The sequence below is a fragment of the Agelaius tricolor genome, unplaced genomic scaffold (assembly GCF_023055355.1).
Source record: "Agelaius tricolor isolate 1412-34295 unplaced genomic scaffold, bAgeTri1.0.p SCAF_7, whole genome shotgun sequence".
NCBI lineage: Eukaryota > Metazoa > Chordata > Aves > Passeriformes > Icteridae > Agelaius > Agelaius tricolor.
The window spans coordinates 44,687,563-44,700,317 of NW_027269267.1; the positions used below are offsets into that span (position 1 = coordinate 44,687,563).

Sequence of the window (12,755 nt, forward strand, 5' to 3'; positions counted from 1 at the left end):
GGGTGAGCCCCTGACTGTGAATCCAAATGGCACCAACAGATCCCTGCCCTTATGGCCAGTCTCTCTACAACACATTTGCCTTGAGGAGAATTAATTGGAATAGTCCAAAGTGAAACCGTGAAGAAAGAATTGCAAGCATGATAGAAAAATTTTGGGATCACTCACATAACCTCAGGTTGCTGGCACTTCATATGCCCAGGCCCCAGTCAATGCTGGGCATCAGGCTGCCAAGAGCCCAAAAAAGTATTAGGCCTGAGATGCTTTCTCTTTGCATGGCATCTTCTGCATCTATCTCAGTCCACCAAAAGACTGCCCTGCTTTCTTGCTCCCAAAATGAGCTCTAGCCAAGAGTTAGGAAATAAGCAGCGGTCACTGATACGCACCGTTTGCTTTCCACTTTTACTGTTGGAGTCTTACTGCTCGAAACTGGAGGAGGCATCCAAGATTGCCTGTAAATTTTAATAAATAATTTTTTCAGTATTAGTTTAATGTTCTGGACCTGAACAGCATACTGTGAATGTTAGAATAGAAGTGATGTAAAAATACCTGGAACTTTTCTTAAATTATCAGTATTTTTAAAGACTGCACATTGATAATTTTTAGACCATACTTACAGAAAACTGAATGGAATAGGAAATAGTACAGTAATTTTATTTATCGTGAAAAATGTTCTGTGACTCTAGGTGTTTTTTTCTGCAATCTGAGTGGTGTAAATAAATGGATCATTCATGGAAAGGACAACCAGATAAAATGCACAAAGGGTGTCAAGTATCAACACAAGAAACACAGTCAGGCTATTAGAGGTCACATAAACAGCACAAGCACTTTCAGTTCCTTTTTGTTTGTTTTTTTTTTTTTTACCCTCACAACTATCAATCCAGCTATTGTTTTTGAGGTAAAAACAATTACACCAGAAGCAGTGAAATTCATTGTTGGCCTTCCATATCTTCCAAGAGCCTGAAGAGAACTACTGGACTGAAAACAGCATAAACTTCCACTAAACAGGCCTGTTAATATAAATACAGAGACATTTTCATTTCTACATTCATTATTCTACTGATCACATTTTTATGCATTAAATATAAAATAGAAAATCATGAATGAACAGAATTTCCAGCTGGGAAGGATGCAGAAAATTATGGCTATCACCAGCAGTACATTTTAAATTAAAAATTAATTTAGTTGCACAGCCTGTTTTTATTCTTGCCTAGATAATGCTATCTGAAATCCAGATTTTTAAAGGTAGTTGTGTATCATTAAGAAAACTGTGATTCATATGTGCTGCAACAGCACAGGGTGAAGTTTGGCATAAGAGATTTCACAATTCCAGTGAGCTACAATGCTTTAAAACTGGACACTGAGAATGAGTACACCAGCTCATGAGGGGCTGCAGCCAAGAGTTAGCACCTATTGTGCCATAGCTCACCAAACAGGCTCAACAGAGATAAAGGTTGTAAATCCCATGGAAAGATACAGAGGATGTAAAAGTTTCATTCTTGAAGCTTGCTGAGTTTTAGTGTGCTGAAGGAAGAAGTAGATGATTTTTTAATATCATTGTGATACATTACTGAGGCTTGACACAGTGCTATAGACACTCTGGCAACCAAGCAGTGGTGATAATGAATACCTCTTTTTCTTGACTGGAGAAATGACTGCAGTGGTTGTGGATGCTGCATTAGGAGTCCAAGATTGTCTGTTAAGGAAATATATTTAGTGAGTTAATCTTCAGAAAAAGCATAATTTTATATTATTAAAAGAAAAAAATATTGTATTTCTGCTATCAGAATGATACAAATGGGTATGGTAAATGCTATAACTATGTTTATATACTTCAAAGGACACAAGATGTGGGAGACCTTAAGGGGTTCTGATGTTTACACAACTGCATTTTTACTTGATATCCAAAGTAATTTCTGGCTTCTTAAAATTTTGACTTCTGTACCTACACTTTAGTCTCCAAACACTATAATAATAATATCTTTCATTTTCTTACTTTAAATTTTGTTTCTTGTTCAATTAGAATGCTTTATGTTAGGATATATTTGTAAAACTAAACTATAAAAAATCCAAGCCAGTGATTTCTTATAACATTTATCAAAAAGTTATTATCTTATCCTCTGCAATTCTTAATGATAGTAATTGGCAATTCATAATAACAGTAATTGAAGAAGAGTGCTTCATAAATCATTTTGCTCTCTGGCAGGAAAAAAAATACATACAATTTAAGTCTCTCTTAAGTCCCACTTCAGAATTAATTGTTGGTCTCTAAAAAGCCCTCTCCAAAAAACACCGTATAAAATTCAATTTATATGATGCTTCATGTGTCATCATCAGCATGATTTACAACATAATGGTGCAAAATTATAATTTGAAAGAGTGACCTCAGTTGACCTTTAAATGCCAGAGATACTGATTTTCTCTTCAGTGTAATATCTCAATTCTCCACAAGATGACTTTTAATTGCTGTGCTCTCTAGCAACTATGTTCTGTGTAATTTATTACTGACACAATTCTACTGACATTGATGAAGACACAAAGTGATGCATTTACAAGTATGGTGGCTGAGCTCTTCTGACTTTCTTAAATGAAAATGAAAATTCAGGTACTAGGTGGAAGATTTTTAGAAAATAATTTTTCAGTGTTGTAGAATTATATGACATATATAGAGTGACCACCTCTGAATCATAGCAACTTTTTAAATAATGTATCAACAATATTGTAGTAACTTCTTTTAAATTAAAACTGTTTTAATCAAAAGACTGGCATTCTGACCAAAGAAAATATTTCCACTGGAAAAATCAACTAAGTTATCAAAAACCTATTTGTTATGTTTTGGTACTCAAGTTTTCCACTGGCAGTGTACAATGGCATTTTCCACTGAAAGCATTAAATAGATTTTTTTTCTTTATCTTCCTCAGAATTATGTATTGTATTTGGTAGATTTTATGCAGGGAGTTCTGGAGCTCTAGAACACACCCACATTTTTCATAATACTCTTACTCTTTTTTTTTTTTTGTATTAAAATCCTGTAATTATTAAATAATCATTATGCTGAGTAAATGCGTGATCTGAGGTGGTGTCCCTTTTAAACTATGTGGAGAAGTAGGATTCTTTAAGGAAAATTCTTCAGGTTTTAATGATTTTTTTTTCTCCTCACCAAATTTAAAAAGAAGTAATTTAGATATAGATGCCTACATTCCAGAGGTCAGGTGGTCAAATGAAGCCTAAACCAGGCCATATGCCATGCAAATAATTTCTCTGTATAATCTTGGTGTGTATATGAATTCTAAAGTTATGGTAATATATAACACTTAGATGATAATGCATGATGAATGATACATGATAAATTATAATACATAATACTTAGATGATAATATTTCTGAAATTCATACCTGTTGTTTTGCTTATGGTTCAGAGTTGGGGACTTATTTATTTTATCAGTATCACTTCCAGCTGGAATTCTGTCAGAAACACAGGAATTATTTATGATACACACTATTTTTTTTAAATCCATTTTCAATTAAATTAAAAGATAGAGTATCATTTTGCCCTGTGTACTGATATCCCAGTATCACAAATATCCCAGTATCACTAAAGGTGGAGAACAGAAGCTGAAATTATATAAATTTAGTGTATTATTATCTGAAGACTCTGAGTAGCTCACTGAAAAAGTTTTCCAAGATGATGTTCAAACCATTCTGTATTAAACCACTCTGTTGCTAACAATTTATTACAATTCCTTTGAATTAGGTCAAAATACCAGAAAGAAAGCAATGTTAAGTCAAGCAGTACACACAGAACTATTGCCTTTTTCTCTGCCTCACTATTCCTAGAGAGATGCAACAGTCTTGTTTTATTTACAGATTTCATAGATCAATGTGATCTATTAAATCGAAAATATTCTAGTGCAAAATCCCTGGCAAAGCATACTATTGACCTACAGGAGTAATTTCTATCAAAGATGTTGGATTCTTTGTGCTTGAACTGATTTCACTAAGCCATGAAATTTACATGAAGGAACAACCACATGATTTTTCAAGCCCTTTATATACGCTACAGTTGTCGCCTAAAGCCCTTCAAAATTTTCACAGAAAACACCATGTAGCTATCATAGCTGAAGCAGATTAGATTCTTATTTTATTCCAGTTTACTTCCTATATATGGAATATTTTTTAGTAAGGACTGGGGGACTCAGAAAAGCTTAAAGTGATGTATACTGAAATAGAGGACAAATACTAAGTTGAGAGGGTGATCTTAAATATTGGATTAAATCAGATGAAACACATCTTGAGCTACAACTTACATATAATTTTTTTAAATTATTTATTCTCATCTATAAACTGAAGCCATAGATGCAAAAATTATTAATCCTGTAATCTGATGTTACTTATAAAATATTTTGTGTCCTGCCTTCAAGCAGCACAGGATACTGTTGTATTTAATGAAAAGATGTCCGGGGAGTTCTGGGACACAATCTGCACCAGCGTGTGCTCTGTGTCTTTTGCAAATCTTAAATGCAGTTTTGCAAAGAACCCTCTCCTGTCAGGGCAGCATGTGATGTGACAGCAGCTACAGTTGCTGGAAGGTCACTAGAGGTCTCACTAACCCTGCTGGCACTGCTGCGGATACAAACCGAGCGTTCCCTCTCATTCACCAGCGAACCAGCATTTCTTTCACGTTTCATCGCGAATTTTCAAAATTCCAGCACAATGCTTTACATAGCTTTGTATTTCCTCATTTTAAAGCCAGCACTTTTTTTGCTTAAAAAAAAAGTAAAAGAAAGGTAAGCATTGTGTTAACTTCTTGTATAACTTTCGAGCTTCTGATAAGGAATCAAATAGACAGCCCTGGATCAATCGTCCATTTACACAAGTAATGTTTATCCGAACCAAGTTAAATTTCTGGCCTCCACAGTATCCTGTGGTGGTGACTCCTACAATTGATATGTGCATTAAAGGAAAAATAAATGTTCTTTTCCTTTCCTTTTCTTTCCTTTTTCTTTTCTTTTCTTTTCTTTTCTTTTCTTTTCTTTTCTTTTCTTTTCTTTTCTTTTCTTTTCTTTTCTTTTCTTTTCTTTTCTTTTCTTTCTTTTTTTTTTCTTTTCTTTTCTTTTCTTTTTTTTTCTTTTTTTTTTCTTTCTGTCTTTCTTTCTCTCTCTTTTTCTCTTTCTTTCTCTCTCTCTTTCTCTCATTCTCTCTTTCTCTCTTTCTTTCTCTGATTCATTTTTTTTTCTTAATTTATTAGCCAAACATTTATAGGGTATCTCCCCATTCTTACAGTACAACAAACAGAAAATATTCTCTCATTACTCAGTTTCCCTATATTATTCTTTTCCAAACTGAGGACTTTTTGTCTTTTCAGACATTTTTCATATAAGAGCTATTCCATCCTTTCTCACCTTCCTCTTTAATTTTTATTGGTTCTATTGTAGTTTCTTCAGTGAAATGATGCATGCAGCATTCAAGATGTGGAAAGCAGGTTCATACCACACACTACAATGGTTTCTGGTTTGCTCTCTGATCCTAGTAATTTCTATAATTCCAAAGTATTAGATTATTAATAAAGCAAACAGTGAAAGTATGTAATTTGCTTCTGTCTCATCTATCCGGATCTAATTGCTGTAGATGCAGTTGGGATTTAGTGTTGCTGGAAGCTATTCTGGATTTAGGATTATTTAGTACATGGAAAAATAGCATTGTAATTTTCATCCCCACCTGACTTAAAAGGTTTGTCCCATCTTTTGTCAAATACTTAGTTAGTTCCTAATAATATTTCTGTTTCCTCTGGGAAGGATGTTCTCCACTTGCTACATTTCTTATTTATACCTAAAGTCCTCTTTTGGTATACTTTGTCATCAGCTGCATGTAAAGAACCCTTTATGTTAGATATTTGTGTGTATGCAAAGACAAAGGTAGTCAGCTTACAACCTGAAATAATTCAGATACTTTAATATCTCAGCATAAACCAAAAAGATATCAAGTACAAAAGAAAAGTGGTCCTCAGTGACCCTGTAGAAACTGGATTTGTCCTATGACTTCTAAATTAGCAATCAGGGTTTGAGGCATGAAAATCAAGCTTTAAAAATTGTTTTGAAGTGAGTGGCCACCTGGATAGGTGTAACATAGGTGATATTTGCTACTTGAATTTCCAAAAAACTTCATAGAAGTCTGTTTTAAGTGTTTTTAAATCAACTGACCTCCCATGGGTAATAGAGAAAAAAACTGCGTAAAATGTAAGAAACAAAGGTTTGAAATAAATGACAAGTTTCCAGAGGGGAAGGAGAGATCTGTAAAAAACCTGTATTGTTCCATACATTCATGATTTATCTTGAAAAAAGGAGAGTGGGATGATGTTGCTTGCCAATGTCATTGCTTCCTGGTAGTCAAAACAAACGGCAACTGGCAAAGCTTTTCAGAAGTCATCTGCTAACATGTCAGATTTCTAAAATGGCAGATGACATTCACTTTTCTTGGATGCAAAGTAATGCCTGCCAAGAAAAACAATTGATCTCTGAACCAGCAATTATCACTCAGAAAAGAAATCTTGGAATTACATAGATAATGTTGTGAAAATTAAAACTCAATTCTTAGTAGCACTCAAAAAAGCAAACTCAATGTTATGAAGTACAATGGGAGGAATTGCAAATGAAATAGAAATCATTGTTATTACTGCTCTGTGTACATACAAGGTGTGCACAAATCTTAAATACCTACATGGAGATTTGGATTCCCACATCAAAAAACTAATATGGAAATAGAAAAGATACAAAGAAGAGCAACAGGTAAATTGAAGTTATAGAATGGCTTCCTCGTGATGAATTAAACAATACAGTGAACCAGGATTCACTGGGGTGTAGAAGAATAGGCAGGGTGATGGTACTGCACAGGTCTCTAGCCTATTCTTTTTCAAACTCCTGTGGAGAAGGTAAATTTTATGTAACAATTTGCATTGTTTTTTACAAGAGAATTAAGGATCATGAGATTAAATAGCACAGTGCTAAATCCCAACTAAATAAAGTGCCCTTTTCACACAGTGTGCATTTAAGTTCTGGTTCTCATTGCCCTACCACATGTTAATGGAGGTTGGATTTTGAAGATGCAACACAGAAAGAATTTGCAAACACAAGCATGGTCATGTCTTCACTCAGCAGAGGTCAAGGATGAACAGAAAGTTCAAATTAAGCACCTGTATGACAAGCATGACTGATATTGGTACTGATCATAGTATTTGCAAAGAACTTTGGTTTAAGCCATCTTGTGCTTAGCTGTTGGAGATAGGAATTGGGTTTAGAATTTGAAAAGGAGGAAACTGGGTAGGAGTGGTTATCAGTTGTGGAAAGATACTTGCATTTATGAGAACAAGAATACACAGAAACAGGTACCAAAAAAAAGAAGATATCAAAAGAACCTTTTCTCAAATCACATTTTCATTTGTCTCATTGAAAATTCATGCAAATATCATTCAAAGTCTTTTGCTTAGATGCTTAATAAATAAGAAAACTTTAAAAATGCACTGACTTCATTCGTCCTTTCCTTTTAAAGACCTCTCACAGATATGACAATCACAACATACAATACATCCAGAAAAAGAGCCCTACCTGTCCAAGGTGGTATCAGATCTGTATCGTCCAAGAACAGCTTTCTGATCTTCCTTTTCATTTGTGCTACTGCTGTAATAAAAAAATTAGGAATGCCACTTTGGTCACTGATTTTATTAAACAACTTTCATTAATGAAAGAGTATCTATGTCTCAGATTAAAGTATCATACAGGGTTTTAGACCATCCAGGTGTAAACAGATCAAACCCTGGATCCATGGCAGTAATCATTTATTGACACTGGAGTCAGATATACAGTGAAAATATGTATAGACTAAAACTGAACAAAGCAAGTTCTTTGCTTTGTTCATGATATAGCAAAAGGATACTCAGGTTTTTTTGGTAATATAATTAGAAAGGTGTTCAGATACTCCACCATACCTGTGTAGGCTATCTTGGGATTTGTATTGGTTAAGCACCGCCCTTCCGTAGTTTTCATCAGCACTTCAACCAAAAGAAAAACAGTAAGTATTAAAAATAGATCACTTTTTCTTGGCAAAAGATATTCTGTCTTCCATCAGATTTCACAGCTGTCCACTACCACTGTAATTGCACCAGCTGCAGAACTCTGCAGTACAAAACTCCAGACATTTTGGAGTAAGAGTTATCTCTTCCTACAAGCTGTTCATGAACCAGATAATGATAACATGGTCTCAAGGCATTGTTTCTGCTGTAATTTTAGTCCTAGTTTACACTAGAGGAAATTTAAACTGATTCTGACTTAGGGTCCTTAATAGAACTTGCCAAGATTTATAATCCTCTTGCTTATAAAAAGATCATAATGTTGCACGTGAAATGTAGGATTTTACTTGTAGGGCAGAACTTCATTAAATACTCAGCACTCAAAAGTCCCAATGAAAAACAGTCAGTGAATATTCATCAAACTAAAACTTCCAAAAGGCAATCAATACCTCATCAAGATAAATAAATAAGAGTTATTTGATTGAATTCCCCTAATTTGGTTGACACCATCCATGCAAAAGTAGATGCTCCATGCAAAGGTACATGGCATACTGAACTAAATATGGAAGAAATGCATTTCACATTTTTCTTACCTTTCCTCCTCAGGCTTCTTCTTTATCCAGCTGTTATCTTGCAAAAGGGTCCGTCGTTTATTAACATCATGAGTAGCCTGTTGTCTGCTTTTAATTGCAACAGAGGGGCTCTTCTTATCTGCAAATGCAGAGAAACATGTCTTGAAAATGAACATGTAGAAAAATTTTGTCAACCTAAATTACTATTACATCAGTTGAAATGGGTAGAAATTTAATACCAATTGAATTTTCAGTTATCACACCTGTTTAAGCCAGATTGCTTCTTGAAAAGTTTGCAGTTTCACCTTGAAGGGCCTGCAGAAGCCCAGCATAGCAAACTAAATTCAGTTTCATCCTTAATATGAAACTGCTTTGCCTGTTTCTAATGTAAACACATTTCACAGATCTGATAAAGCAATTATGAAATTTGCATACCACAGTAATCCCAGGAAAGTCAAACTAATGAATCCTGTTTCCTGGGGTGTTGTCTGTGGGTTTTGTATTTGCAGATGTGTGACAGGATACAAGTTTTGAATGACAGCTAAACTTCAGGTGACCACCTGGCACCCCTACTACACCCAGCTCAAAATATGTGGATTTTCATGTTTCTCAAAGAGTCAGACTCCCTCTGAAGCTTTTTCCTCAAAGGCTGTATGAACAGAGTTTCTTTACTAGTCAGTTACTGAATCTTAATCTGAACTTTAAGCAAAGCAATACCTTTACATCAAATTTAACTAAAATTGGTGTATGGTTTCAAAGGTTATTGGGAGAGACAGACTGACATGCTGAACAAACATGGAAGCCTTACTTACTTTTGAAAACAACCTAAAATATCTTGGTCCAACAAGGCTGATATTTAGTGTATTGGGAAAGTAACAGTATGATATTCACTTGATTTGGGAGACTATGGACTCTTCCCTGTATTAGAAAGCTGATGTTTATCTCCTTTGGTTTTTTCATGAGAATTTTGGCCCTTTTTGCAAGCAAAATATGCAATGACTATTGTTTACTATTCTCAGTCCACCTAAGTTTCATATCATCAGCCTGTTTAAGGTAAGAGGAAATATTTTAGTGATATTTTAACATGGCCTATTAAAATGAAAAGATAGAAGTTAAGACCAAACAGAAATTCCATCTTTTTGATTGCTATATTTGCCCCAAATTTTTCCAGAGAAGAGAGGGTGAAGTATTAAATATGCAAAATCTTTTTTAATACAAGCAAATAAGAATTTTAAAAAATATGGAAAGTACAGAGGATCTTGTGTTTTCCTTTAAAGACCCTAATGGCTTTCTCCATTAATTCCTCACTCTCTGAGCATTCACGCAAAAGGATTTTTAAATTTCAAGAAACATCACTATCTGGTGTTCAGTAACTAGACTGTAAATACTGTATGCAGAAAGAACATGGCTCCAGAGAAAACACATACAGACAGTAATATGTCATTTTTCAGAGCTGTGTTTTGGCATTCTGCTCTGATTTATAAGAAAATGTACTCCTTGCATTTAATACAAAACTTCACCTGTAGTGATAACATGAAAAAATGACAAATAGCTACAGTGAGTGGAAGATCGAATTGTAATAAAACATCAAAACATTTATCTTTCATGACAATAGCCAAGAGCAAATTTTTAAATACTTTTTTTTTCTAAAAGTAGATAAAATAGAGATAAAATTCTGTAAAAAGAATAAAAAGAGATCTGTAAAAAGAGATAAAATTCAGTCTAAAAATGTATAAATGTGTGTAATTCGAACCGTGCCTGTTTCAATTCCCTATAGATATGTCCATACTGCCTAGTGAAAGAGAAGGAATGAAAGGTTTGGACTCATCACTGATGTTGCCTAGTTGCATATGTTCTCTGGTTCTGTGTTGGACTTGCTCTCTCCAAGACTGAGGTGCTAGAGAAGTGGCAGGTATTCTAGGAGCCATGGCTGTGATAGCACAGATGTGTCCTTCCATCTCTTGGCCTTGATCCCCAGGTTTGGCTTTCTTCTTTTTAAGCAGCATAGATCCAGCCAATTGACGAATGACCAGGGACAGGGAAAATGCTGCTTGTAAGAATGAGCTGACAATCATGGTGGATTAACAAAATCTAATCTATCTTCATTGCATGAATTCTGCATCAGCCTGTTCACTGCCTATTGAGCTAGTTTCTATCTTAAAAATATTTATTAAAATATGACTTTAAAGACTTCAAAAAGAAATGATGGCATCCCAGGCTTGCCTGAATAGCTCCAGTGGGTTGTCAAAAATCACTTGGATTTCTCAGAAATCATGGCTTTTTAAATGGCTCAGAGATGGCTCAAAGAATGTTTCATGAAACCTTGTGTAAAGCTGGTAGCCCAGGAATATATATTGTTTTCTTGTCAAGAAACACTTGACAAGTGTTTAGCGGATTAGGAAGCAATCTGCTAATGCCTGAGGCCCTGGGCTAGCAGAACAGTACTCTTTTCTGCCCTAATGAATTTTCTCCCGAGCTTCAGCTAAAAAATTAAATATAGATCTGATCTAACAGATAAGGTCACACGAGCACAGGCAGATGCAGCTCATCCCTGTCTCTATTTGACAATAAAACTTTATGTCCTCAATGCAGTAGAGCCAAGCAGTTCCCTGCTGTGGCTACATGAATTTTGGTGCACTTGAGCCTGGCACATCCCACCTGAACCAGGTCCTCATGCATCTCAAAATCTTTCTGTCATTAGAAATATTTTTGAGGTTCAGGGAAATGGAAAATTTCATCATGTTTCTAGTTTGCCTCTGCTTATTTCTCTGCATAGAAAGCAAATTCCAGCCCTCCTTGAATTTTACTCCTACAGAGGAGTAAATAATCCTACCAGACGATGATTCAACAGCTTTTCTCTCCCCTTCCCCAATTCTGCTTTTCCTCAATTTCTCCTCATTTTCCCTGTGCGAGTCAAAGAGATGGTGAGGAGACCAGTGGATCTTCCCACTGCCCTTGCGGCCACTTTGCTCCGGTGGGTTTTCCATGACAACCACACCACCTTGCCCCTCACCACCCAGCTCCACCACACTCCACTGCCCAGTGGGATGTTCTGGCCTCAATCCCTGCCAGCCACATGCCCAACACCCAGAGTTTGGCACAGGGTCATGGTGGCCCAGGTCACCCTCCTGCCACTGCCCCGTGAGGGAGCTGCACCAGGGGCACACAGAGGCCTGGACAGGAGCAAGGCCTCAGCCTGCAGTGCCCCTGGGGCAGGAAATGGAGGAGACTCAGTATTACCACCTTGATTTGGAGACTGTTTTCGTATGTTGAAAGCTGACATTTGTCCCGTGGGATTGTTCTGTCCTTCTGCAGGAATCTAAAAGAAAAAGTGACAAAGAAAGGAAGTGAGCGTTGTCAGCCACATTAGGAATCGGCCCCAAAGACACGTCAGGTTTGCTGTCCACTTCAGTCACCTCCTTGCACAAGTTTAGTCTGACAGGCTGGAATGGCTGAGGGCTGCCCACAGCCCTGCTCAGAGTGAATCTGGTGGCTTTTCCCTGCCTGGTGACAGCCATGTGCATCCCTGCCCTCCCCCTGTGCTGTCACCCTGCCCCTTCCCTGTTGGGAGCTCCTGCCCTGGGAGCACTTGGTGTGGTGAGAGGCCTCAGGGGCAAGAGGAGCACTGCAGGCTGGGTTGAGGTGACAAGCTTCAGGGGAAGATGGTGGCAGTCCCTGGCACAGCACCTGGAGCACAGCTGAGCTCACCCAGCCCTGCTGACGGGTCACTCTGACTCAGTGGCCAGCTCCTAATGTAGAGGGCCAGGACAGAAAGCAGTTCTGCTGCTCTGCAACAGTTTTCCAGTCACTGACTTCTCCCCTTACTTCAAATCAGCTTAAAAGCCTCCAAGACTGATGATTAAAAAAAAAAAAAATCAAAACTGGGAGTTGAGCCACTCAAAAGATTTCATGTTTTGCTTTGAAAGTGGATTGTGAATACCAGGATTCCTAGAGAAAGCCTCAAGCAGAACATAATGACATTTTAATGACAGAAAATTTTCCTTTAAGTTAAAAAAGCCCCAGATACTAACATTGACTTTGGAGTTTGGGCAAAACTGACCCATTGGATTCATTTTTGTAAAGCAGCATTTTCCAAGAAAACAGTGTTGTGCTGGAAAGCTCACA

At 36.6% G+C, this 12,755-nt stretch overlaps 1 protein-coding gene and 1 long non-coding RNA gene across 2 annotated transcripts in view; one reads left to right on the top strand and one right to left on the bottom strand.

Annotated features, from left to right (window-relative positions):
* SCEL (sciellin) overlaps positions 1-12,755 on the bottom strand; it is a 68,577-nt gene that overhangs the window by 28,531 nt on the left and 27,291 nt on the right. Inside the window, exons 4-10 of the mRNA XM_071431019.1 lie at positions 11,874-11,949; positions 8,652-8,769; positions 7,978-8,040; positions 7,598-7,669; positions 3,393-3,461; positions 1,628-1,693; positions 384-449 (exon numbers count right to left, since the gene is read on the bottom strand). Coding sequence (XP_071287120.1) covers positions 384-449; positions 1,628-1,693; positions 3,393-3,461; positions 7,598-7,669; positions 7,978-8,040; positions 8,652-8,769; positions 11,874-11,913 — 494 coding nt within the window. The 5' untranslated portion in view covers positions 11,914-11,949. The remainder of the gene's footprint in view (positions 1-383; positions 450-1,627; positions 1,694-3,392; positions 3,462-7,597; positions 7,670-7,977; positions 8,041-8,651; positions 8,770-11,873; positions 11,950-12,755) is intronic.
* LOC139591858 (uncharacterized) overlaps positions 692-12,755 on the top strand; it is a 36,958-nt gene continuing 24,894 nt past the window's right edge. Inside the window, exon 1 of the long non-coding RNA XR_011679782.1 lies at positions 692-1,005. This is a non-coding gene — a long non-coding RNA (uncharacterized lncRNA). The remainder of the gene's footprint in view (positions 1,006-12,755) is intronic.